General features: G+C 36.0%; 1 protein-coding gene across 8 annotated transcripts in view; it reads left to right on the top strand.

Annotated features, from left to right (window-relative positions):
- Positions 1 to 27,659, top strand: part of IRAG1 (inositol 1,4,5-triphosphate receptor associated 1) — an 85,058-nt gene that overhangs the window by 44,449 nt on the left and 12,950 nt on the right. For 6 of the 8 annotated variants that reach the window (XR_010884077.1, XM_067296126.1, XM_067296129.1 and 3 more), the window contains 13 exons: positions 37 to 107; positions 6,543 to 6,716; positions 7,716 to 7,793; positions 8,209 to 8,258; positions 8,698 to 8,739; positions 10,338 to 10,937; positions 13,200 to 13,278; positions 17,226 to 17,346; positions 20,283 to 20,313; positions 21,535 to 21,675; positions 24,576 to 24,707; positions 25,452 to 25,593; positions 26,257 to 26,306. Coding sequence is in view for 7 of the 8 variants with exons in the window: in XM_067296126.1 (XP_067152227.1) it covers positions 37 to 107; positions 6,543 to 6,716; positions 7,716 to 7,793; positions 8,209 to 8,258; positions 8,698 to 8,739; positions 10,338 to 10,937; positions 13,200 to 13,278; positions 17,226 to 17,346; positions 20,283 to 20,313; positions 21,535 to 21,675; positions 24,576 to 24,707; positions 25,452 to 25,593; positions 26,257 to 26,306 (1,711 nt within the window). In the remaining variant the exon portion in view is untranslated. The remainder of the gene's footprint in view (positions 1 to 36; positions 108 to 6,542; positions 6,717 to 7,715; positions 7,794 to 8,208; positions 8,259 to 8,697; positions 8,740 to 10,337; positions 10,938 to 13,199; positions 13,279 to 17,225; positions 17,347 to 20,282; positions 20,314 to 21,534; positions 21,676 to 24,575; positions 24,708 to 25,451; positions 25,594 to 26,256; positions 26,307 to 27,659) is intronic. The other 2 variants (XM_013957913.2, XM_067296128.1) reach the window with 2 other exon arrangements.

Below are 27,659 nucleotides of genomic sequence, written 5' to 3'. Positions count from 1 at the left end.
ATACTCCCATACTTTTTGTCCATTCTTTTTCTCTAGGCCTCGTAGTCCTCATCGGCGACATTCTAACCGTACCACTAGGAATCCAACTAGTTCATTGACTTCTGTTGGTAAGAAGTGATTATTCATTTGAACTGGGATGTTGTCTTGGAAAAAATGTGACACACAGTAAAGATCTTAGTATAGGGTCTGATTTTACTGACAGCAGCTTCTCTCCTGTACGTACTGTCTATAATGCATGCGTAGGAAATACTGCTAGCATGATGAATTGTGATCATGAGTTTACAACCGTAAGTGGATTGCATGCGAGTAGATACAGGTACAGGATAACAGGTATTGTTAATTTCGTAAAGTTGTTAGCTTAAGTTTTTAGCTTAACATTTTTTAGAAGAAAGTAAGTTATACCACCTTAAAATTCTTGTTGTATGCAAAATACTGTTTAGTAATACTGTTTTTTGGTTATTTGTGAGCAACTGGATTTTTTTAATGGAGAGAGTAACAGGTGCTTAAGTCTCAAATCGTTGAGTTTGGCTCTCATATTATCAGATTAAACCTTTAACGAAAACAAACTTTCCAAAGGAAGATTGTCTTCATTTCTTCACTTTTCTAATGAGTCTCTTACTGCGTAACTAGTTCTATTAGTTTTCCTGTAGCTACCAATAGAGCAAATTTTTATTCAAGGGGACTAATGATGTGGATGCAGATTTGTGAGTACTGCAAACTGACAAATGCTCTCATCCTGTTGAAATCAGTGGCAAAGCTCCCATCAGTTCTCAATCTTGGTATGTTCGCATCTGGATTGTTACTTGTCTCCATTTACGTATTTCCTGTGAAGCACAAGTTGAAGAGGAGATTGTATGTTTATACTGTTGCATGTAAGGGTTGGAGGAATAAGCAGATGAGAGCTCATATTGAAAGGGAAAAACAAGCACAAAATTTCAGAAAACTAGAATAAAGCAACAACAAAGAATGCAATTGATAGGGAAATATGTTATATTGCTGAAATGCACAAATATTTTAATAACCAGTATTCTAGTTTGTTTAAGATTTCTACAGATTATTTAAAAATAGTGAGAATGTACATTTTAATTTTAAAACATCTGTGAATGTATTTAGGCAATTTGATATTTTTTAAATCCATATGGAGTTTTCCAAAATCATGTGTGTAATGCATAGAGGGAATCAAAACTGGATATGAATCACAATTTATGGAAAAAAATCCTGAACTTTTGCATTATTGAACTTAAACTGTAACTGACCTAATGATTTAAGTGGTTTATGGATATATTGCATACAAAACAATGTATCAAAAGCAGTACTCAAGATCCCAATGTGCCATTGTTAAAGGAGAGAAAATAAGTGTTACCTAGTGACAAGTCTATTCCTTTAAGCACTTATTTTATGCTTATTGTATTGACTTACATATGAGTAGGAATGTTGCATACTTACAGGTCTCCACACTTCAAAGTTTAAGCATATTAAAGTAGCAGAACCTGAGCCTTTTAGATACATAAACAATGATGAGATGGGTATTAGTTGCAGTCTGAGAGATTTGTACAGAAGCCAGAAAATATGGCATATGGGGTGAGAGGAGAAAACAGTAGGAAATAGGTTCTTCCTTTTTTTTTCTTAAGTAGTCTCTATTTAAATATCTCTGGAAACAAAGTAAAAAATTTCTTTCTACTTGTAAAGCTTAGCTTTATCTCTACAACAAGTTACAAGCTATTAACTTAATTTGAGCCAGTTATCACTGCTTTATGCTGTGCATGAATACAATTCTCTGTAAAATCATGGACTTGTGTCCATATATTCTGTGTTTACCAATATTTGTGCATACCTTAAAAAAAATACTGGTTTTGTGACAGAGTTAACACCAAGCTTATCAGGTGAATATTCTAGTATCCATAGAGGTTTGGCTTTTAAAGGAAAGCACCCTTTAACTATTGCCTAAGGTGCCTAGTTCTTAGGCATCTCCAAACAAATGTGTCAGTATTATTTCTTCTTTATTAAAGCACCAGTAAATGTCATGACAAATGAAAGCAAATGACATTAGAACTCTTAACTGTGCTACCTCTCTGATACTGAAAATATTCTGAATAAAATTTCTTTCCTCAATTCAGATTTCATTTATTAATTAATATTCTTTTAAGGACTCTAAGAAGGTCTGTTTACTTCTTTTCATTAAGAAACTGAGATGTGTGGAGTTGTTCTTGATCAATACAATGAACATAGGCCTGAGGGTTCATGGGGCAGTTCTGAATTTTCCAATAGCTCTGGGGTTCCTGGCAGTCTTAGCAAATATTTCTTATAAGAAGTACTGATCTGCTGATAATAGCAGATCATTTTTCTCTAAGGCTGGAAAACGGCTACACCACCTCCCCTAAATTTTGGGTATGTTTCTACTTTCTCTTGTATCAGAGCTCTTGCATGGAGACAAAAATTCATTGGTACCTCTGAAGTAGCTGAAAGTCTCTCTGCTATCACCAGTGTATGCACCTTATTTTTTTTCTTTCCAGTGGCAAAACAGAGAGCCCAGAACACTGGGAGGCAGAATTGACTGTGTTACTGTATGTTCCACTTACCTTTTTGTGGATTTAAGAGGGTTAGTTTGCTGGAATTAATTAGACATGTGACATGACAAAAATACAATAATAATTTTATAGATCTGGGATCCTAGACTAATTTCATATAACTAGAAAGCTGAAGTTTTTTAAATTTTCAGCAGAACAGCCTTAATATTGCGTTTTTCTTAATAAGATAATGAAGATCAATATATAAGTAGTATTTCCTTTGTACTAGAATTAGCTTCTCAGCCCTGTAGATAGAAGGTCCTAACTATTTATGTCAGTAACAGTCAAAATTAACCTTTAATAGTTTGTAATTCTGACACTTTCATAGCTGTGTACTCAGTTGCATTGGTTTGCCTATAAAAAGCAGTTGGGAGACAGCCCGCTGAAAGATTGTTATGAGGCTTCAAAGGGTTGTGACTTCTCCTCTTGTGCACTGGGTCCAGTTTTGTGATCAATCTTTTAAATTGGTGATTCAAGTGTGTTTTTTTGGGTCATAGCTCTTTGGTCATCCTCGGAGGCCAGTAAAAAGTGGGGTTTCTTTGAAAGAAACAAACCCAGATGTCATTCTGTCAGACAGCTTTGCTTTAAGTCTGCCTTTTGTTCCTGCTGCTGTGACTGGCCTTTGGCTCTGTTTCTTGGAATCTGCTTGAAAGAGAGTCCTGCTTAACATCTTTATCAATGACTTGGAGGAGGATAGAGTGCACTCTCATCAGGTTTGCAGATGAAAACAAACTGGGGGGACTAATTAGTACATTAGAGGACAGAGCTGCAATTTTGAGACACCTAGACAGGCTGGAGGAATGAGTCAAAAGGAACCTTAAGAAATTCAGCAAGAACAAGTTCAAAGTTCTGCGTCTGGGAAGGAATAACCCCTTGCAGTGGTACAGGTTGGGGGATGACTGGCTAGGGAACTACTCTGCTGAAAAGGACTTGGAGGTCTTGGTAAGACAGCAAGTTGAATGTGCACCAGCAGTGTGCCCTGGCAGCAAAGAAGGCTAACAACGCCCTGGGCTGTTTTAGCAGAAGCATAGCTGGTGTATCAAGTGATTATCCCCCATTACTCAGCACTCATTAGACTAAATCTAGAAAACTGCATCCAGTTTTGGACCCACCCTAATCCAAGAAAGGTGCTGATAAACTGGAGTGAGTTCAGTGGAGAACCACAAGGATGGCCAGGGAGCTGAAGCACTTGCCTGTGAGGAAAGGCTGAAGGAACTGGGTTTGTTTAACCTGGTGAAGAGATGGCTTTAGGAGGAACCTAATACAGCCTTTCAGTATCTATAAGGAGGTTATCAAGAAGAACAAGTCAGGCTCTTTACTCAGATGCATGGGAAGAGGACAAGCAACAATGGACAAACGTTTAAAAAAGAGAGGTTCCAACTGGATATAGGGAAGAACTTTTTCACCATAAGGAGAGTCAAGCACTGGAACAGGCTGCTCAGCTAGGCTGTGCAGTCTCCATCCTTAGGGGTTTTCAAGACCAGCTTGATAAAGCCTTGAGCAGCTTGGTCTGATCTCACAACTGATCCTGCTTTGAGCAGATAGGACTAGGTGACCTTCAGAAGTTCTTTTCAACATGGATTATTCTACGGTTCTAAGACATTGCTTTTCTTAGTTGGACGCTTTCTAATTTAACATGTTATAAAGTCTCTTCTATTGGAGGTCTAACTTACCTGGGGGAAATGTAACTTCATGGACAAGATCACAAACTTCTAGACTTCACATAATCTGCAAGTGATTCTTTGAACACTTGTCATATGTAAGCAGGAGCTGAGATTGGGCACAGTAGAGAAACTAGAGAATTTATGAAAAAAGAGGAAATGGCAGTAAAGGGGAAGGGAAGGGAAAGGAGAGTGGTGAAGTGGTAGAGGGCAAATGGAAAAAGGCAAAGATGCTGAGTAAGGTGAAGAAAGCCCAGGAGAAATATTATGACGACATAGAAATTACTGTGCCATGTAGCTCTCCTTTGGTGGCCCATGGAAGGTGCCATGGGAGGGCATTCTCTCAAACCTTCAACACACAGCAGCTTAGTGATATAGATATTTAATTTAAAATATGCAGCTTTAAGAAGTCTCCTATTTGTGAGTTCACTTTTGATAACCTTGAAATTGAACTGAATTTATGGAAATTTAAAAAAAAGAAAAACTTGAGTTTTTGCTGCTTGGCTATGTCCTTAGCTTTTCTAAAGATTGATTGTTCCACTTTGGTATTTGTCAAATTTAAAAGTACTTTTGTCTTATTACTTGATTACTTCCCTCCTTCTCCACCAAACTACTCTTTAGGAAGTTGATCTTAGTGCAAAACAGTGTTATAAATTCTCTATTCCCTAACAGAAGGATTGAGCTGGGGAGAGACACAGCTCTCAATTAATATTTCTTAGAGCACTTTTTATTCACTAAGCTGTTGTTATTAACAAAATCAAGCTGTTACTATTAATAGCAGATAACTATTCACACAACACAGTCAACTTATTCATACAGTTCACTCACACAGTCATAAATTCACTCATAGCTACTCAGGTGGGAAACCAAAACCAAGTCTATCCTCAGGAGTTGAAGGTCATACTGATGTGCCAGTAGCTTCTAGGCAGGTGTCTGGAAAGTCCGTCAGTCCTTTGTTTCATCAGGTGCATATATAATGCTGCAATTTTCATCTGCATGCAAATATATATTCTTTTATATATATCTGTATATAGATATGTCTATATATAGATATATATTTTAATACATGTATGTATGTATGAGTTGCATAGCCTGTTGTTGATGCTAGTGTATGTGAGCTTGTACAGACTGAGCAGACTTTTGGTGATCTTGGTGATCTGAGTTTATCAGTTCTTGCAGATCCAGCAGGGTTACTAGTCTCTAGAGCTTATCAGCCCATGGAAAACTTTCTCACGCTACCTTGTCAGTATGTACTTTTCCTTTCCCTGGCCTGTTGTCTTCAGGTAACTTTTTCTGTACAAAACCTGTAGATATCTATAGAACCCACTTATGCAAACTCGCACAGAAAGGGCCTTTCTGACAACAGGCCGTATTCTTTGCTTATGATAGCCTAGAGGAAGGTAGAAATTGGTCCTTGAAGTTTTTAGTGTTTTCAATCAATTTGGAAGCCAAGGATTAGTGGATCCTTTCTCCAACTAATTAAAAATTGTCCAGGAAACAAAGCACTAATCTAAAGGTCTCGGTGTGGGCAGTGGCTTTCAGTTTGTGGCCCGTGGATTTTCCTGGATTACATCTAACATACCAGCATGAGGAAAAGGAACTTCACTTTTGCTTTTTAGCAATCTCCAGCACTGTCTTTTAACAATGGGATTTGCAGTTCTGTTGGAAAATTCTTGCAGGTCCACAAAATGGTAGAGATTGATAACCCTGCGTTTTGAAGCAGCCTAATAACTCTCAGGCTTTGGCTATTCAGTTTCCGCTGCCTGCAGCTTTGCCAGATGCAGCTTTAATGTTGTTTCTGCATTGGTGGAAAAAGCTCTTCTATCTGCATAGAACAAAATTTCTGTACTACAAACCCTGCACCTTACTCTATAGATGATTTGATGGATGTTAATATTAGTTTGCATAAATCTTTGCCAGGTGAGTTGGTGGGACTTCAACCTTGAAAAACTGGACATACAAAATTCATGAGAAATGGAGTCTGCAAAAGAAATGCCAGCTGAGATTCTAGCTGAGATGCTTTCACTGTGGTAAATTAGAAAAACTGAATTATGGGGATACATCAGGAAAAGCCAGTTTCATGTATGAGAGCATCTTTAATCCTAATGACTTAATCTCAGTTGGTTACCTGTGTCTCAAGGACCTACTCTAAACTCAAGAAGATAACATTAGAAGATGAGTAGGCATGAATATTTAATTAATGCAAGCTCAAAGCTGAATTTATAGATATGTTTTGTACTTGTTGATACTCTGAAATGCCCCACCTATCTGCACATGTGATGTACAGCTCTAATTCTGATGTTTTGCTACCCAGACAACACTGGTCATGTGATTGATCTGGTAAATGATCAGCTGCCAGATGTCAAAATATCTGAGGAAGACAAAAAGAAGAATCTTGAATTACTAGAAGAAGCAAAGAAAGTGAGTGAGAGGTTTCTAATGCGCAGAGGCAGAAAGTCAAGAAGCAGCCTTCCTGAGTCACCCACAGGTAGGTGCAGATTCTGAAAACAGGATTTTATATTCTACTTCAAAGATCTGCAAATGCACAAACACGTGTTCAGTGTAATGTGTACATACACTTCACTAATTTGAAAGTCAAAATCACTCTGACTCTCTTCAGAGTTCAGTGTAAAACAGAAACGACCAATCTCTGTATGCAGATGTAATGGGGAAAGACTGTAAGGTTTTCAGGTGTCTGGATGACACACTGCAAACACTGCAACAAGAATGCATGAAGTATTTCTATCAGCTTCTAAAAAACTGGTCAAAAATTTCTGTTTATGATGATTTTCTACCTAAAGTATATTTTGTACACAAAATGAAATGCTAATGGCAAAATATTGATACTGCCAAAAACCATCCCCCCCTCCCTCCCCCGCCCCCCGTGGACATAATTACACAGATCTTTAATCTGAATATAGTCAGGCTAGATCTACTTTAAAAATGTGAATAAATTGTTTTGTTCTAGAGTGCCAAATGAATTTACTATTTTTCCTCCTCTCATAAAGTGTTTGAAAACTAGGACAAAATGACATTTTGTCTTAAAATAATGTTTTCATTTAGTTTTGAAATGCTACTTCAAAACAAAATTCTGTCTTAAAATTTGTGTGAAGCTTTCTGGAGATAAAAAGCCTTTATGCATTTTTTTAAATTAAATTTTCCTTTTTTTGTAAGTACATGATGAATCATTCTTTTGTGTCTGCTCCTCTTCTTTGGAGGGGCAGTGCATACGGCCTCAGCAAACTGAGGGGAATGAGAGTTTTGTGTATCAACAGAGTTGTATTAGTTTATGCCAGATATATGAGATTTTAAAACCTATTCTAAGTTCCTCATGAACAAATTGGCAATTAAAATGGCTTATCAGGCTGTGGACAAACATATGACTTTGACTATGAGATTAATGTTTTAGCTGAATTTTAAAAATTCAGAAACCACAAGCCTAATAAATAAAATTACCTTTTTTTGTTTTGTCTTTGTTTTAATGAAGCAGTTTCCCCTACGCTTAGTCCTAAAGTTTCACCAGTAGCATCTCGGAGCAACTCTCTCACTCTTCCAGTTCCATCAGGTAAAATGATCTATACGGGCTCAAACCGAGACTTTTTAAAACTCTCAAAAAATGCATTTTTATTATCTCTTGAGAAGAAGTCAGAACCTATAAATTCAGAAGTGTCTGCTCTTGAATATGACAAAGCTCGTGAATGCCAACATTATATATTTTTGAATATTATATTTTTATTCCTATGATGCCGCTAGGTTACATGTTCTATATTTTTTTGTCCTTTTCAATAACTGAAGCTTTAACGGTCATTCATGTACTATACTTTAGATTTTATTTTTCCCTTACAAATAGTATATTGTGCATTTAAATTTCAACCTTCATATAGTATATGTAGGTGTGCATGCATATATTTGCTATTGCTGTAGTAAAATTTTTAGCAAAAAGATCAGTATATGCCCTAATCAGATATCTGTCTTTCTAGGGTCTGATGTATGTACAACCACTAGTGTCGAGTCAGTGTCTGCAGGGCAGGTAAGAAAAAGCTGAGTACTCTGCACAGTATGCTGATCATTGCAGTACCATACTACGCTACGCTGCCCTATTCATCCCTAAGGAAAGCAGGATGTTTTCATTATCATTTTGCATACCAAACTAAGATTATTGACATGTTTTTTCTGCAAAGTAAGAGACTAATAAATGTTAAATCTGAAGACCAAAATCCATATGAGGTAATGAGTGCTGGAGAATCATAGAGAACTGTGAAGTATAGAAAATGGGAAAGATCCAATATAATGCTAGTCTATGGGGAAAAAAAATCCTGACGATTCTTCATAAATAACTGTCACAAGCAATGTAAAAACAGTTAAGAGATTCAAAATTCATTCATTAATATCTTTATGTAAGATTTGCAGCATAGATGTGGAAGAAAATCTTGTAAGACATATACAACCCCTCCCCCCTTTTTTGCTAGAATAACAGAATTGTGAAAGAAGATGACAGGCAAGCTACAGAGGTAAGCATTTTAATTTAAGCATTGCACAAAATCTGCCTGTTTTGCCTAGCACGAATAGTCACTGTGACTAAAAAGGTTAAAAGATTGTTCACTAAGTGAAGAGATAAACAATAGTGAACTAAGAAGTCATGAAGCACCTGCAAAGGTAATGGAGGAAAAAGGGTTACAGCCAGTTTTTGCATCCTATCATGCACGCATTTTTATTCCTGTCCTATCTTAATGAAAATCAATACATGAAATAACTTTAGAAGTAAAGTAAAAATATTGACTACAGGCACTTTGGTGCATTCTGCTGTCTTAGACAGTCGTCCTCTTCCAGACCCATCTGGTTCAGTGGAAGAGGTTACTGTACCTATCTGCCCATCAGCAGCAGTGTTCTGCCCTGCTGATGGGGTGTTACTGTCCTGCGCACCTACTAGTGGAGCGGTTTATGCGAATGTTTCCTAATTTGCTTTAGGCAACATCAGACAGTAGCTCAGATGGCCTTTTAAAGACATTTGGCCGTGAGTAGGTTAGGCAAGACTTAAAAAACCCCAATCTAGCAGCAGAATTCAGGAGCAGTAACTGCAAAGGAGAGGAGTAGCAACATATTTAGGGCAGAGCCCACAGATAGATTTGATGTTTGTCTGTTGCCTTAAATTGCCGACAGAGGTGCCATTAGCCAAAATACAGACTCTGTACCAAAGTAGCCAAGGTTGGGCACATGTTCTTTTGCCGGTTCTGCTATGGAGATTGCAGCCGAATTATAACCTGTGGTAATGCACACAGTAAGATTTTGAACTATTTGCATGCATCTATTCAATGCACCTGCCTCAGTCATCTGTGCATCTTACTGTATCACAGTGAGAATAGGAAGAGAAACATGACACCACCTTCCTTCCTCAGCCCTGAAGTCTGTAAGTAAGAGCGTTATCTCTGACCTCTAGCACTCAGGCTGTTAAAGCTGCCAGAGTCCTGTGCACCCTGTAAAGCAATGCAAATTATTTATCCCAAGGAAAAATAGAAGAGTAGAGAATAAATTGTAATTTAATTGGCATAACTCCTTCAAACATGTCAGAGCATTAAAGATAAGGCATGGATTGATCAGAATATTGAAGTAAATATTAATAACTCTTTTCAGTAGTATTCAATTATATAAAATTGAAAATACCAGTAGAAAGGCAAATGGAAAGGGACTTAGAGACATGAGAAACATGGAGGGAAAATTACAATATGTGTACAAGCCCATAATTTTTTCCGCTGGAAAGTGAGGGGCTAATAGAAAACATATATTCAATCGAAGGAAGAAATCCGAAAAGTTACAATGCTAAAAGATACGGGGTTAAAGCTGTGTACTCAGGCAAACCTTAGATTGAGATGATGAGTAACTATAATGAACTCTGGAGTGGGAGGAGGTGATTTGAAAGAATTGGGAATCTCTTCTTTGTATCTTTGAAGTACCATTTAAAAATCATTTTTCTTGTCAACAGCACATAGTTTAAAAGCGAATGACACTGAAAAGGAAAATGGCTCTTTAAAATGAAAATCTGTCTTTGGGGCAAGGAAAAAGAGGAATTAACACTTGTTTCTCTGTTTCGTATGTATCACTTTGCTTTCAGAATGCTGCAAAAGGATTAATTGATCGAAGGCTGAATGATCAAAGAAAAATTTCTCAGGGAAGGTTGGTTCCTCGTTCTGCTGGTTTTGAAAACTCCAAAGAGAAACTCTCCGATCAAAAAGAAAACTTTGATCCACGTCAGCATATGGATTCTTTACCTAAATCCTCCACTGCAGGTAGTGATGGTGGCAGAACGTCTCTTAACACTTGCACAAATGTGTGTGAAAGTGAACTTGGAAAACCATTCCTCAAGAAAGCAAAAGAAAATGATATTCCTTTAAGAACCCATCTGCCGGGACCAGGAATAGGAAATATAGACCAAAAGCTAAAAATTCCTGTTCCAGAAACTAGGGACCATAAAGTTATGTGTAAACCAGAATTTAAAGTGTGTGGACTCCGTCCTCCTCTGCTACGAGCTGTGTCATGGGATAGCTTGGAGCCTGGACAGAAAGATAAAACACCTTTTAAATTAGCATCTGAGGAAGATAAAAGCTTTACCATTGCCAGTAAGTCCAGCAATCAGTTAAAAGCCTCAGCATTCAAAGACCTCCAAATCCAAGTTCAACCAGTGCGAATGCAGAAATTGACAAAACTCAGAGAGGTGAGTCCTAGCCATCAATTGGATCTTGTTTTAAAAATACTTTATCTCTTACTACTATCAACTTGCATATCGTTTTTATTATTATGAGAAATGTATGCTAATGTAATGAGAAGCAGCTTCAGAAAGATCAACATAGTATTGTATCATATTTTTCCCTTTGCAATTTTAGTAAATTGTAACCTATAGCTAAATTCCATGGAATTACTCTATTTCTTAATTCTGTTAAAAAAAATTTTGTCTCTTCAAATATGCATCAACCATGCTCTTACACATGCAATTTTTGGCCCCTAGAGAAAAACTGTAATAGTGGTGTCAAAGACTAATTGCTTTCCTGGTAACAGAAAGGTGAACATAAAACACAATATATCTCTTTTTTGGATAGTGTGCATGACCTATAAACAGGAAGCAGTTTATTAACTGTCATGTCATTTGTAAAACATACTGGGGAGTAAAATGATCTATTTTGATTTCGAAAGAGAATTTTAGATCTGAAAAATCTTTCCTTCCTGAGGATGTAACAACAAACATCTTTGAAAGAGGCACTTATGTTCTTGCACTTCCTTTTCTTCCCTGTGCTATGCTTTTACTGCTCCTTCAGAATTGTCCTCGGATCCAGAGGCCCTCACATTGTACTGGTTAATTGATTGATTTCTGTATGAGTGGGCTGAGACCTGCATATAAACAGAAAAATTTAGCTGAAGTTAGAAGACCGCTACTATACTTTTGTTTAAGGACTGACAAGCCCCTGCATATTATATATTATTTGTAAATGTTCTTTGGATTTAGAAATTACTTTTACTTGATTCAGATTACTGTTTTTGAGTCTTGTGTACCTCCTAACATTCTCACTTTCAAGGGCAGTAGTCCTGTTGTTCAAGAATATTGGCCTTTGAAATAAAGCTAACTTGCAAGATCTCAGAGGATGGGAAATTGTTTTAATTTGTTTTCTTGCTTACCGCACATCCTCAGAAAATGTCTCAATGTGCCTAGTGTTTTAGAACTGGTGTCTCTGAGAGCAAGAGCAGTTAGAGGATTGCCAGACTGACAGTCCCTAATTCTAAAACAGCAAAACTTTGTCAGCTTCATGAAGAATAGACTTGGACAACAAAATCTAAAAATTAATCCACTGTTAAATAATTGTCTAAATGATTGATGAAATTAGGAATTAAACCCTAAGAATTAGCAATTGTATTGAAAAAAGTAGGAATGGTATGAAATGATAACCCACCAATGTAAAGAAACTAACATGTGTGTGTATAGCAAAAAGGACCTTTAAAGAAAAAAAAAGTAGTAGCTTTTGTCCATAACAGCATAGTAAGAATATTTTCTTAAACCTCCAGTAGTTAATTTTTTAATATGAACACAATGCAAATGTAGGCAAGAACTTCAATTTCTACAGTCAGGTTATTTCATTCCCATCATATTGCTTGGGAATGAGAACTTAGTTATTCATCTTCTCCTGTTTATATATTCTGAGTATATATGTACTGGGAATTTTCTTTTACAGACATTTAAGCCATATAATTTTGAATGTCCTAGAAGTTGTTAAACGCAAACAGTAAGAAAACAAACACAAGTGAGATACAATTCAAGTCAGGTGAGATTTGAACTCTGGGTCTAGAAGGAATTGTCTACTTTTAACAAAAACAGGTGCTTATGGATTTTAAATATATTTGAGAATATGAAAGTAGAAAATAAGAAGATAGTAGAAAGAGAAATTAAATAACAAAGTTTCATCCTCAAGAGTACGTTCTTCCTGCCTGTGGGGAATAGTGACAGAGTACAGTAACAATGAAGTATAAACTTGCAGCTACAGCATACCAAGCTTGGGTGTGAGTCAACAAAGTGGCAGTCTCATGTATCTCCTTTTTTGAATTTTCCCCCTCTCATTTCTAGGGTACTTGCTTATTACTATAGCTATATCCAAAATTGTTTTTTCATCCACTTTCATTTACTAAAACTCAAATTTTATATGTGAGTAATCAGCGTGTGTTGCAAATCTCTATTTGCTTGACCATGAATTTTGCTAAATAAAGTATGTATTAAATTTTAAGTACATAATGTTTAAGAGTGTATGTGTGTGTGAAGGTATGTGTGTATATATATAATGCAATGTAATATCTGACTACAATTTAATATGAATTTCTCCATTGTGTGCATTAACTAAAGTGAATGTTATATTTTGTGTTCACACTGCAGGGATACTTAAATTGAGATTTCTAGTTCTAGTATGTTTAGAAATGTTACTCTTTTTCTTTACAGGAGCATATTTTGATGAGAAATCAAAACTTAGTTGGACTTAAGCTTCCTGAACTTAGTGAAGCAGCTGAACAGGAAAAAGGTGCAGTATCATAAAAGCTGGAAGGAATGTCTGTCTGTTATACAGTGTTTTCTTCTAATTAACTGATATGGAAAATAAAAAACAAAAAACATGTTTTTGCGCAGTTACAATATTACTTGTAATGAGACAATCATGGTAGGGGGTGGTAAATTACAATTAATAGAGTCTAGTGGATCTGAGTTTCTTGGTGAGCTGAGCCAAGCAGATACTGTAGGTATTGCTACAACCAGATGCAAGTTGTGTATCTGGAACAGAGTCTCTGTTATACTTACCAAGTGGAGGACTATGTTGAGTATTAGTGACATTCTGAAAAAAAAGTTTCAGCACTGATGCATTGAATGGATGTGAACTCAGCAAGATACTGTGGCCACAAGGGTGGATTGATCCTTGGAAATGAGAGATGGAATGTTTTATTCTTGTTTATTTTAATGTATGTATGGCAAAAACTGGAACAGCATCTTCACTTATAGTCCACAGCCCTATGTAAATGTGGATAGATTAGAGTAAAGCCAGAGAAGAGACGTAAGTATGATTGAAGGATTGGAAAAATATGCCTCATAATAAGATTTCTTAGCTCAGTTTGTTTTTTGTTTGTTTGTTTGTTTTAAGAGAAGGATTAAAGTTCTATATAATTAAGGAAACGGAAACCAATCTACAGAAGTTTCCAATCTAGCAGAAGCAAATGAGATATGGTAACTAGAAGCTGCTTCTAAACAGATGCGGAATAGAAATAAGGGGCAAAGATAGAATCCTGAGGACAATTTAATGACTGGGAAAAACTAAATAACTGCTGAGTGATCAATTAAAAGTATTTAAACCAAAACTAGGTATTTGTTTGTAAGTAGTTCAGTCGGAACTTGTTCGGTGTGTGTTTTTAAGGCCACACTGACTGAAATGGAGAAGGTTAATATGGGAGGAGCTGAAGCTGATTATCCAAGATAAGATCCAAAGACAGTTGAAATAATTTTTTTTTCCTAATTCTCTTCACTTTGCTAATTCACATATTTTTAGGGTCAGAAGGGACAATTATGAGGATCTAATTTTAGTCGTTATTTAATGTGGATCACCCACATCCACAAAGCTTTTGTCCATAAGGTACATAATTTCTGACTGAGCTACAGTTTGCAATTTAGAAAGACCACAGAAACATGAAGTGGCATACACAATGCAATAGGACAATGCTCATGTATGTCCAGGAAGAGCCTGTAGCCCGGGTGTGGTACACTTGCACTACTCTACTGAACTGCAGGTTTTGAATTGCTTATACAGAGTACTTGTGAGGAGCTATCATTTCAACTCAGTGGATCACTTTTTATTAGAAGACTAAGAAAAGCTTGCTAACATGGTCCTCTGTGACAAATGAACCAATGTGAAGAAACTAATATCAGTGACAAGACTATGAAGAAGGGCCTTGTTTTGGTCCTTTATTTTAATAAATAAAGCTAGTCACCTAAGTTCTTAGTAAAAGCTTTGTATGGAAGTAGGCAGTTAGACCACTTTTATGTAGTTGCTTTAAATACAGGTTTAAGTTGAACCTGTATTGTTGATACTTACAAATTCTAGTTATCCACATTTGAGAATTATATTTTAAATATTTGTAGTGCATTCTTAAAAATTTTAACCTCAGTCCAACTATATTCTCATTCTATCTTTGGAAGAAGGCCACTTCTGCAGAGGTTTCCTGGAAGGAATTCTTCTTTCTATATCAAGAGTCTGAACAGGGGTAGAATCAGTTATGGGGCTCGTCCCAAAACTTGTCAGATCTCCTGGGATCTGATTGAGTTGAAAGTTGGATAAGCAGAGATTCAAACCCCTTTCTCCTCCTTTGCCCTAACCATACTCCAGAGTCAGAGCTTTGGAGTTCCCTGGCTGGCTGCTGTCATTACAGATCTTCTTCAGTGAAGTAAGTTCTTTACACACGATAGCAGTCTATGCCAAACTGGTGGTGTTTTTTGGTTTTACTATTGATTACTCTAGTGCTGAGAAGGTGAATGATGCATCTTCTGATACATCAGCCCAGATCATCCCCTTTGCCCTGTGCAGTCCCCTAACAGGGAGCAGCAGTGAAAGGATAGAGTGTGAGAGGTGCAATGCTTTGTCTGCTTTGGAGCTGTTTCATAAGATCTTAAAGTTTCTGTTACACAGGGAGATGGCAGAGATATTGTGGTTCATATTATCTCTGAAAAAAATCTCATCTTCAGTCTGTATAAAACAAAATTAAGACACTTCTTGTCCTCCTCCTCTATTTAGTGATTTTATCTTTGATAAAATTCTTAGATATGGTAGTATTATTCTTGTTACTTTGCTAATATATAATTTTGCAGAATTTTTTCAGTGGGCTGTGTTTGAGAGTGTAAAACAGTTGCCATTTTACCAGTCTGTTGTATAATTTTGGCAGATTTTAAACGTGTGAGAGAAAAACATTATCAAATGCTAAGTATTATTTTATTCAGCTTTTCAGCCAAGGTCTCATAAGTGTCACAAACCTTTTTAAGGCAACTGCTCATTTAAATGTTAACCAGAGAGTTGAAGGTCAGCTCCATGTCCCCAGTGGGGAAAACAAGTGAGGGGTCAAATCTTTTGTTCATTTGTTAGGGAGACTTACTTCCTCGAATTGTCATTATAGCCACTTAGTGCTTTTTAACTAAAGTAATAATTTGCTTAAACAATAGGAAAGAGCCAGCTACTTCATTATTACTATGTTATGAATCAAATATACTGGCTCCATCAGGTTTTATTATCAATGCCAAGTTATTGTGATCATCTTAGTAAACACAACATTGCAATTACAGAAGTTTAGATTAGTGGGATACATTAGATTGGAGACGTTGCATTGTTCGGCAGGCTTTTTGTGAGGACATACATGATAGTGCTGAAGTAAGTGCTGGAATTTTAAATATTAAGAAGATCCGCAGAACTAAAATGTAGATAGAAAGAATCTGCCTTTCACATTTTTGTTCTCCACACTTAAAGAATCTGAGCTTTTTCATGTTCTATTTGTTTTCCAAGTCTAAGAGTCTGTCTGTTAGGCTAAATGAACATGCAAGCTTTACAAAGATATCTTTCCAAGTTCAGGTTTGAAAACACAAGTCCTGACTTTCCAATAGAAGAGTCCTTTGTTAAATTCTGTAAAAGGAGGGGATAAGGGAATTATCATATATGAAATTAAATAAAATGAAATTCAAAAAGTTAAATAACATGAAATTAAAAGAAAACCTACTGCAATAACTTAGAGCCATGTCTTGGTCCTTATGAAAGTGATAGAAGACACAGTTATAACCTTTAAGTCCTGTTTCAATGAAAATACAGCACAAATACGTACATGCCATAGATTTGTCATAAGGGGTTCACAAAATCTGTATTATAGTATATTATACCAGGAATCTTCCTGGAAGATGACTTTTAAATCTTTAGAAAATGGCAGCAATCTATTTCAAAATATAAGCTAAAATATTCCAAAAATTATATAACTGCACTGATAAAGCACAAGTGCAAAATGTTAGGTTAGATGGTCAGGTAATATATTTGAGTTCAGTTTGGATTCTCGGAAAAATACTGATACAATGATTATTTTCCAGTGCGTTAGAGACTGTCAGACAATGCGTTACTTCATTCTTTCTGCATAAAGAATGACAATTGGAATGGTTACTCTTGTTGTCACTGCTCAAAAGAAAGACAAGGGATCTGTACTTCAGCAGTAAAGAAGAGATGAGTGATGTATCACCATATGCAATAAAGGAAGTAACACTTTGCACTAGGGGATGGGGAACCTTTTGTTGTTGCTTCATTTTTGCTTCCAGGAGATTTGGGGTGAAATTCCCACTGATTTCAAAAAGGACACAGGTTAATAAGTCCCATTTGGCTGTGAGATGCTGACTTTATTATTAATGCATAACTTTTCAAATGACATAATGATAAGAATTTTTTTCCTCTGAAAATGTCTTTAGGCCCTTCACCTCTCCCCTCCCCCACTGAAGAGGAAGAGACAAAGAATAGCTCGGATGTCATGCCCAGCATTCCTGATGTATTGCTGCGAAAACTGCGAGTTCACAAATCTCTTCCAGGAAGGTAAAACCTCATCAGAGGTAGCAAGACAGCATCTGGTGAAAGCACACTAATGGTCTCCGGTGAACTCCCATTCTGAAATTCCATTCATGTCAGATCTATATAAGCAGAGAAATTGCTGCATCTTAAAATGTGCAATGCAGATTTTCTGAAAAGTTTGGGGAAAGCACTATCTTCCAGTAACTGGACACCTTCAGAAAAGTTTCTAAGTTCTATGTAAAAAGCCTTAAACCTAACTTGCATGCTCTGAGTACATTTTTATACAGATTTTCCGCTGATCTGACTGCTCCTGGTTTTCAGGATTGCTGTCACAGATATAATTCCTGTTGAAAATGTTAGTATTTCTTCCCCCCACCTCCAAAAATGATCAGGCCAGATAAGGCCTTCCAATAGTAACATTTGGGAATGTGAGGATTCTGCATTTTTTTCTGCAAGTTTCCCCATGATGATTTTTCAGTGAAATGGCATTGGTTATTGTTTAAAAATATATATATATAGTTAAAGGACTTGCAGACTCTGATCTTGGAATGTGCAAGCAGATAGTTATCAATAGAGATTGCTTAACATCTGCCGTGGTTCAGGAATTTCTCACTTCCCACTTTTAGAATCTGAATAGTATGTCTGCACATTATAGATGTACTGTAGTGCAACATCATATAATACCATTTGAACCTATAGCTAGGGATGCGTTGTGCAGTGTAACTGTAGCAAAGGAGGTCTCTAGTCCATACTTCTCCAAGGTGGAGTCAGAGTAGACCATACCTACGAGGTGTTTGTCCAAACCTTTAGAAGTACAAGTATTCCCTCTGATTTGAGTTTACTACTATCCAAATGACATTTTCATGACAGAATTTAAATGAAATTTTCCTTTTGGAGGGGGAGGTCTATGTTTAAAATAACATGAAAGTCCACAATTAATCAGTATTTTGCTCTGACCCAAGAAATATCTTTAGATATTGAACATATTTTCTTTTGCACTGTATTTGCCAGTTAAATAAATATAATCTATGTAAAGTATCTCTTCTTATTTTCATATAAGGTACCATTAGGATGCAGCTAAGCTTCTTCATATTTCTGTATAAGCCTTTTCTTTGAGAGAAATATAACTGTAACAAAAAATACTTATTAATCATTAAAACCAATTCCAAACATATATTTGGCCAAAACTATTCCTAGTTTCGTCCATGCTTTTTAATAAATACCAGTGGCCTGTGATAATTTGAAGCAGCAATCCATGTCAAATAGGTGTTCTCTGTGCAGACAAATTAAGTATTTAACACTTGTTATGGAAGAATTGTTATATACAAACTTTAACTGAATGCATGAGATAAGTGAGGAAGTTCTAAGAGACCATTGCTTGATTGTAATCAAATATTGAAAAGAAGAATAATTTTCTAGCCAAGTACAAAACAGGCAAATGATGAACTGGCTTTGAATATCAGATAATATATAACCTGAGTTCATCTGTTTTTCAGGTAATATCCTTTAATGAATAGGATTGCTCAGTCTATTGAGTCAGTGCATATACAACTTTTATCCCTACTGTACGTTTGCTAGAACATCCCCAGCCAAATGAAAGAAGTTAACTTCTTCATTTTATGCTGTCAAGCTATATTGCATGTGCAGAGGCGTACACTATTCTCTTCTTTCCTGTAATTAAACAAGGTGTACATCATTAAAGGAAATGAAAAAGCCTCTGTTTTGCTTACCGAATCTATTGTTAAAGTATGGAAGAACATTACTGATATCTGCTGGAGCAAATTAAAGAAAGAAATATTATTGAACTTCCTTCTAAAGCAACTACTCCTTCTAGTAAGCTTCCATTCTAGAATAACAGTAAGTAATATGAATACTATGACTTTTGGCAGAATATGGTTTTCCCTCACAGGGAACATACTGGGCTCCCTTCTTTTAGCCACTACTCTAAGTATCAATATTATTCTATCCATGGAGAAAAATTTACTGCTCATTGATGCCAGGTGTATTGATTTTTTTCCATTTCAAAAACCATCCTGCGACCAGATTGGCACTAATATATGAATCTTCTGAAAGTATTCCATCCACACAGTGCATAATAGATATGTCAACCACAATGTCAGTCACTGGTATCCAATAGAATTTGTATATACATGTCCTGTCATTCCTTTCAAGTGTTTCTCTTCTTTGTTCACTTATGTAAAGACTGAATAGCCTTCTGAAATATTGGACAAAATATAGGGAATAAGAACCTGTATATTCAAATATAGGGTGGGACTGCTGTTAAGTGAGATCTTGAAATATAATGGATCTGTCTATCTCATTTATTTTAGAATGTTCTATGGAACCACAGTTTGGTAACATTTTTTTTTTTAGGGTGGTTTTAAGTTTTTGTGCAGTCAGTAATCATTCTCTTGGTAAAAAACTCCATTACATATATTTTTTTCAGTGTCAGATTCATTATCAGCTAAGAATAGTTAGCTAAGTTAGCTAACTTTAACCAAAGGTAACAACCAAAACAGGATGGTTCTGTCAGTCTGTGATTATCTGTGTTCATCATCATGAGGTTTCAGCTGTTAGCAGAAGGAAAACAGGTAAAGATGATAGTCTCAAATATAGCATATTAAATCAGCAGCAATACCAAACAGATGTCTTCTGACTTGTTCTTGTACTGTTTCTCACAACATAGTGCAGATATATGTTGCAGGCTGCCAGAAACTGTAGTATATTTCGGTCAATACTCCAGTGATACTATGCTGTTATTTGGAAAAACATGTAGTTTAGCTGTAACAGGTTCAATTGAATTAATTAAATACTGTTTTGAAAAAAATTAAAAATAAAAAAAAATAAAATATTTAAGGGGAGGACACTTGTTGTTCTTTTCAGTTAAGTATTTCAATAGCTTTGTTTTTAGAGACAAACATTATTAATTAAAATATCAATTATTTTGCTTTTATTTCTAGCTCCCCTCCACTTACAGAAAAAGAAGTTGAGGTAAGTACGCTCTTATAATTTTAGACCGCAAAGGGGCCATTGCAATATGTTCTACTCTAATCTGAATAATGCAAGCTCTGACTCATGATTGATTATAGAAAGACGATCTAGATTGATTTCACGTCTTTCAGTGATGCAGAGTAAATTTTGTCCCTTAATTTACTTCAGTGGTTAATTTTCCTTACCCTCGGAATCTGTGCCTTATTTCCAAATTTGAATTTGTCGCAAAAGTAGATTAATTATAATCTAGGTTATGCTTGTGATTTAACAGTGCCTTTAATTCTGTATGCCTCAATTTTAAGTGCATACTATAAGTCTAAGTGTGGTTATTAGAACTAGATAATGGGATTTTTTGCCAAAAAATATTCCTCAGAAAAAAAATACATACAGAGGTCCATTGAAATGACAAACGTAATTTAATGAAAGAAGAGCCATTGCCCCATACAACATAAATCTGAAAAAATACTTGAAGAGTTAGGAGGGAGCACAATGCTTGTTTTTACATTCTTCTTAATAAAATATAACTTCACTTTGGAAAATATTATCATATATTCAAATTAATAAAAATTTGAAACTAACACTATGTTCTGAGTTGGATTACATTTTTGCTTTTGGCCAATAGAAGTTTTGGGAAAGTGAAGAAAAAGATCTTTATTTACATAGCTCCAATCACATGGAACTATTGGTGCCTTGTACTTTGTAAATTATTAATCCTAAGAAATAATACATCTGGTAAAGAAAGAAGCACTCTTTAAAGGCAACATTCAAGAGAATAAAAATGTTAACACTTAATCTTTTGCTGGCTTCAGTAGTAGGTGTTTATCTCTTAGGTAAAACAATGCTAACAGTGAGCTCATCCCTGGACTTCCTCTGCATGGACTATCTGTTTAAAAACCTTGGGGACCCTTGGAGGAAGTCCAGCTAGAAAACAGAGATCCATTGTGATTCTGATACTTCCTTCATTGTGTACACACTGCTCCACTGATCTTCCAGAAAAGCATTCAGGAAAAGAGGCAGCAACACATTTATTCTTATTTTAGAGGAAGTAAAGAAAATGATTTTTGAAACAATCTAGCTTTTCAGATATTTCAGGTTTTCTGTTCCAATACTTATTTAAGCACCAAAGTCAGTGAAACATACCTTGTACATAAGACATTATTTGAAATTTCTACATTTCATTGGCACTACTTAAAAATGCCTTTTTTTTTTTAATCCATACAGAATGTGTTTGTACAACTTTCCTTGGCTTTTAGAAATGATAGCTATACCTTGGAAGCTAGAATTAACCATGCAGAGAGAGAGAGAAATCTTACTGAAGAGAATGCTGAGAAGGAACTGGAAAACTTTAAAGCAGCCATTACGGTAAGAAAACAACAATAAATTATTTTCTGAAGTATAGCACACGCACATGCATGTGCACACACACATTTGAAATATGTGGCTGTGCTTGCTTATACTAATTGTAAATTCAGACCCCAAACTCCATTTTCTGCTGCTCAAGCTCATTACTGTAAGCCCATGCTACTCTACAGAAGAGTGAAAGAGTGTTTTCTCCCAGAGTGGGCCAGCATTGCTAAAAAATGCAAAGCAGAGGAAATTGCCCTACTTCTGCTAACATACTTCAGGGATAAATACTGTGAATTTTCTGTTCAGTTCTTGAAATAAGCCTGTGGCAAAGCTAAGAGCGCATAGAACTGCAGTTTAAGAACTGATCCATGGTGATAGGACCACCTTCTTTAGCAGTAAGCTTGAGGTGTCCAGTTAGGCAAGATACTGAAATGATTTGAAGCCTAAGTCCTGAGATTTGTGCCTTGAAAGACTTCTTAACTGGAGATAATAGAAAGAGGTAAAGGAAAGGCAAAACTAAGGATTACTTTTAATCCCAGGGCAGGTTAAGGGCCTGAATGCTTTTATACTTCTCATATTATAACTCTCATTGCAGCTGTTTTCTTTCTCTGATACTCTTTTGTCAGTAATTGCTTTCAGTTTTTCTGATCAACTTTCTCTGGACTGTCTAACTGAAATGACAAATATATCCGTGAGACAGATCAATTTATACTATGCTGCACACGTTTTTGTGCAAAAACAAGAGGGAGATGCATAGATACCCTGCTGCTGACTGAAATGTCAGTAGACCTAATTTACATAATACAAGGAGGTGTTGCCGTAGTTAGAGAACATAAGAGTCTCCCATTTGCTTTATGGAAATTACCAGGTGAGAAAAGATGCAAATAAACAAGGATTGTGATGTTTATGTATTTTATCTGGAACTCTAAATCTGCATTTGCAGATTAACTTTTTTCCTTTAAAGAAAAAAAGGGGGGCAATGTTTGCTGCTCTTTCCTCTGTTCTCTCTTTGAAGAGCAAACAGAAACAGCCTATTAAATCTCTGTGTTTTATTTATTATAATATTTTGTCTACATTCACATTAGTACAACTAGTGTATAAGGGCTCTTTAAACTGCAAGCAATTAGTTCGCTAGAATTAACACATATTTTTGTCAAGAATCCCTAATCATGCACCAAAGACCGTATTTCCAGCATGGGACAGATATGGTTAGCTTCCCCCTCCTTTGTCCAGTTCACCAACTGCAGTCTGGCTCTTACAAACTTTTTTTTATATGACTTACAACAAGGCGGAAGCTGCCCATTTTCCTATAAAAGCTTTTGTTCCAAGCGTTTTTGATGCCTTCATTATACAATATATATCATTATACAATAGAATAAACTAACAAGTGATTAAATGTAGTGACGGCTCCTGTATAATCTGTATCATATTAGACCCACACTTGTTCCCATCTCAGTGGGAGGTTATCATCATTTCTGTAGGACAGGAACATATTATGTGGCTTAATCACAGCATGGCCAGCCTTTGTAATTTTTTACAGACCTTGTGATAATTGATGTTTTATTCAAAAAGCCAACTTCAAGAGAAAGCTGATTTATATGAATTTCAGATTTCTTCAAGAAAACAAGTTACAATTGCCAAGAAACACTTGAAAATTTGAAATTCTGTGCATGTATTTTTCACACAGGTTCCCTTATACCTTCTTGGGTCTTGCAGTCAACTTTAGGCTGCAATTTGTTCACACACTGGCTTCAGTGATAAATCAGTTTGAGAAATTGTTGTTGTTACAGTAAATTCATCAGCCTCTTAACTGTGTTTCTATACCAAGATGCACTACAAATGCAGTCTCTGAAATGATTCTTGTTAAAATTACTGCCTATCACTCCCCTCTTTTGGGTGTGGGGAGGAGGAGGAGAGGCTATTCTTTTCACACAAATCATTTCAATGCACTGGTTTACTCTTGCAGTAGTTCAAGTGAGGGGGTGTACTGAACTAGGGCACAAGGCAGCTGGTCAGAGGTATAATTGTATGAAGAGCAACACAGTGATTACTTAACAAAACCTCAATGCCAAAACTAGTGCATCCTGAAAATGCACTTTAAGAATACAGGAATTGCCCAGCATCACAAAGTCTGCCTCTGAGTCTGAACTAAGTTCTATGGGACTTCTTGTATCAAATAAATTTTTTCATGCACAGAACTATTAACTAGGTGAAGAGGTGTTCAATAAGGCTTTGATAAGAAAATATCCAAATTCACGCTTGCTTTCAGGAACTAATTCCAGTGAAGTTTTATGGTTCAGTGCTTTTCTGTATTAGTTCTGAGCTATCAAAGTGACAATATTAATCAAGTGCATAAGTGTATGTATTGATAGATAAGAAATGGATAAGAAATTGCAATTGCCATTTGTTTTAGCTGGCCACGTAGGTTGCTATTACTCTGTTATTTTTTGAATTCTTGTGAATCTAATCCCTGATTTCTCTTCAATGGGTAAAGTATCATGGAACTGAGAGAACATAAATGGCCTTGTAACACCTTGTGCCCAGTAAATTCAAATGTTCTTTGTGTTTCAGCAATCATTTGTACCTACTGGTTAAAATAAGAGTGGCATTTGTAAAGTTCATAGGTAGTTAGCCATGATAAAATATTGATTTCAACAGGAACAGTATTGCAGATGTGCACAACCTGCTAACTCCTTTAAAGATGTGCCTGCAGTATGTAGCAAAGCATCATCCTGAAACAGGGCAACAGCACTAGCCTGATTATCTCTGGTGGTGGAGGCAGCATTCCTGTGGGGCTAATTTGTCCACATGTAGTTCTGCTTAGACATATCTTTACAACTTCTGTGGCTCAGGCCAGTTCATCTGAACTAGGAGTGGCATGACATTACACCATGGCTTATGTACTTTCACTTCAGTCTTCAGCTGCCTTATGGCATCACTGCGAACACAGAGAAGCTTACCAGAAGCTACTGGAGGATATTGCTGTGCTGCGTCGTTTGGCTGCTAGACTATCTAGCCGTGCTGAAATGGTTGGAGCTGTTCGCCAGGTAAGAATATCCCAGTGTCTAACACGCATCTTGGCTGCACACATTCACTCTTCCTCTTTTTCACACATAGGGTTTATTAGCCCTTTGAATTTTACTTTGTCATTTTGACAGATTTATGGTATTTTATGTAGTATCAGTTAAGACACAATTTCAGTCAGGAAATAGAATTCAAACAGAAGGAGATTACCCATGAAGCTATTCAACATCTGTACAATAGAAGCATACATGTTATTCAGAGCTATATTCATCATAAGAAACATTTTAAAAATCAGTGCAGCAAAAATAAGAATGGCTTTTTTGGGTCAAAAAGCTCATCTAGTTCAGTAGCTTGCCTTTGGCCATAGTTTGTCAGACAGTTCTAAAGAGTATAAGAACAGAGGAAGTATAAATGAGAACACAGCAATACCCTCCCCAATTCAAAACTGTTGCTTCTACCCACTAAAGTGAGTAGGCTGATGCCAGTGATTAAGACCTTTGAGAGTTCAAATACAAGTGCACATCTGCTGCATAACAGGCACACAGACAGACAACATACAACAAGATAAATGGTGATATTCTCTGGATATATATTATTGCATTTGTGTTCTAAATAGCTTAGGAATTTTTGGTTCTGGAGGTACCAATATTTCTTTATGAATGAATATTGCAGATTTGGCCCTGACGGGGAACATAGACATAGAGGCATATGATTTGTTTGAGAAGTGTAGAGGTTGCCTGAGTGTTCTCCCCTCTTTTCTTGCTTAGGAGAAGCGTATGTCAAAGGCAACAGAAGTGATGATGCAGTATGTGGAAAATCTGAAAAGAACATATGAAAAGGATCACGCTGAGCTAATGGAGTTTAAGAAACTTGCCAATCAGAATTCTAGCAGAAGCTATGGTGCCTCTGGTAAAAAATAAAATAAAAATTCAAGGGTTTGTCTTCTCTCTAAACAGAGAAGTGTCTATTGCTATTTATCACAAAAAGTATCATGAATCTGTTCAAGAAGTTCTGTTCTACAGAAGTAGATTTCAAAAATTTATAGTTGTAACAGCTAAAATATTTCATATTTCCAAGCCATATTAAATGCTGTAGTACAGTAATTTAAAATCATTATCGCTTATCAGATTCTGACAGGATCCAAAACTGTTTGTTTTGGACTCTTGTATATATGCACAGCTTACGTGTTTTTTGTACATCTACCTCTGTGATGGCAGATGCTGGCAGAATTTTATTATTAAAAAATGAAAAATTTTATTTGCAACCTTTCATAGGTTGATGGAAACTGAAGTATCAATATTTTTCTTTTGGAAAAACTGACTTATAGAGGCAAATAGTAGGCTAGTCTCTGATCTCAGTAAAGATGGTAATGGTTCCACTTTGTGCAGCTACTACAATTTTCTACAGAAGTAGTTGAGGCCTGAACTGTATAACAGATAAATACGCAGTCACTATAGAACTTGTATAAATGCAGTATGTCCGAGTTTGAAATATAAGCAAGGGCTCTATTGATAGTATTTATAGATACTCATGTAGTCTAAGACTGTTATTTATCTACTGTTTTTTATGCAGAAGATGGAGTACCTCGTTCATCTAGATCCATGTCCCTTACTGTTGGAAAGGTAAAAAGGGGAACAAAATCAAGTGAACATTTTATGTAGTGAAATTTCTTTGTCTATACACATTCAGTTTTATAGTCTGTATTTAAAACATAGTCCTGGTAAATTCTCAATATTGTTCATGTAATTTAGTGCAAATTTTGGATACTTGATTAAGAATGACTGTATGCAATAATGATAATGCTTGCTATGGAGCTGTAAATAATTAAGGGACCTATGTATTTAAGAATAACTGTATTCCAGGCCACATACCTGTGCTACAGGGAACGGCTCAGGTCCTCTGCTTTGCTCTAGTTCTTCTGTGAGGTTTTACAGAAGCTGACTATTAGATCTAAACCTTACTATATGATTAGGGATTCTAGGAACATACCATTTTTTGTTATCTTAACAATAATAACATGTTCAGAGTACTTTAAATATAAACAGAGTTATTCATAAGTGTTGCCCATTTTTCAGTTGGCATCGGAGGATCTTGTTTGGTTTGACAAAGTATTCAGAGAGAGAGATTGTCTCAGATTGTTTTAATTTGACTAATTAATAATTTTAACAAGGCCACTGTTTCATTTCTGCAAAACTTCCAAGTATTGGAGACCAAGTTTATTATACAGCTTCCTAAAATAACCAGTAACTTGAGAGAGCCAAGTCCTAATTTGACCATTATGAAATTTGGTGATCAGAGGTATTATTCCCCCTAGCATTTCTTTTCATGTTTTTGCTCCTTTGGTTTGTAATACTTTAGGTTTAGTTTATTCCTACTACCTCCTAGTGCTGTGTGGAAAGAATTAGAGCACAGAGCATGCTGAGGGCAAGACTGGATTTCAGAATGATCCAGATAAGTTGAAATAGTGATCCCAAAAAAGGATAAAATTGAACAAGGACAAATTCAACATCACACACTGCACAAATATAAGATGGGAAGCAGCTGGCTAGATATCAATCTGGCAGAAAAGGATCCATGTAATGCATCACAAGCTTAAAATAATCAACAATTTCATGCTATTGCAAAAAAATCAATCATACATTCCAGTAAATAAACAGTATTATTATCTGCTCAGTGCAGGAATTAACTATTCTGCTTTTTTCACCACTGATTCAGCTTCAAGGGAGTTCACAATTCAGTTTTGGGCATCACATTTCAAAAATGATTTGGACTAATTGGAAAGAGGCCAGAAGAGATGCACAAGGATAACCAGAGATCTAGAAATTATGACCAGTGGGGAAAGATGGAAAAAATTGAGGCTGTTTACTCTAAAGAATGCAGAAAACATGATAAGACTTCAGACTTGTCAAAAATGCTAGAGAGAGGAATTAACTGTTCTCCGTGATCCTGTGAATAGGCCATTTATGAAGCCTTAA

Source organism: Apteryx mantelli, chromosome 4, assembly GCF_036417845.1.
Source record: "Apteryx mantelli isolate bAptMan1 chromosome 4, bAptMan1.hap1, whole genome shotgun sequence".
Taxonomy (NCBI): domain Eukaryota; kingdom Metazoa; phylum Chordata; class Aves; order Apterygiformes; family Apterygidae; genus Apteryx; species Apteryx mantelli.
Note: the sequence above shows the minus strand (reverse complement) of the source record. Positions and strands in the feature narration are given on the sequence as shown.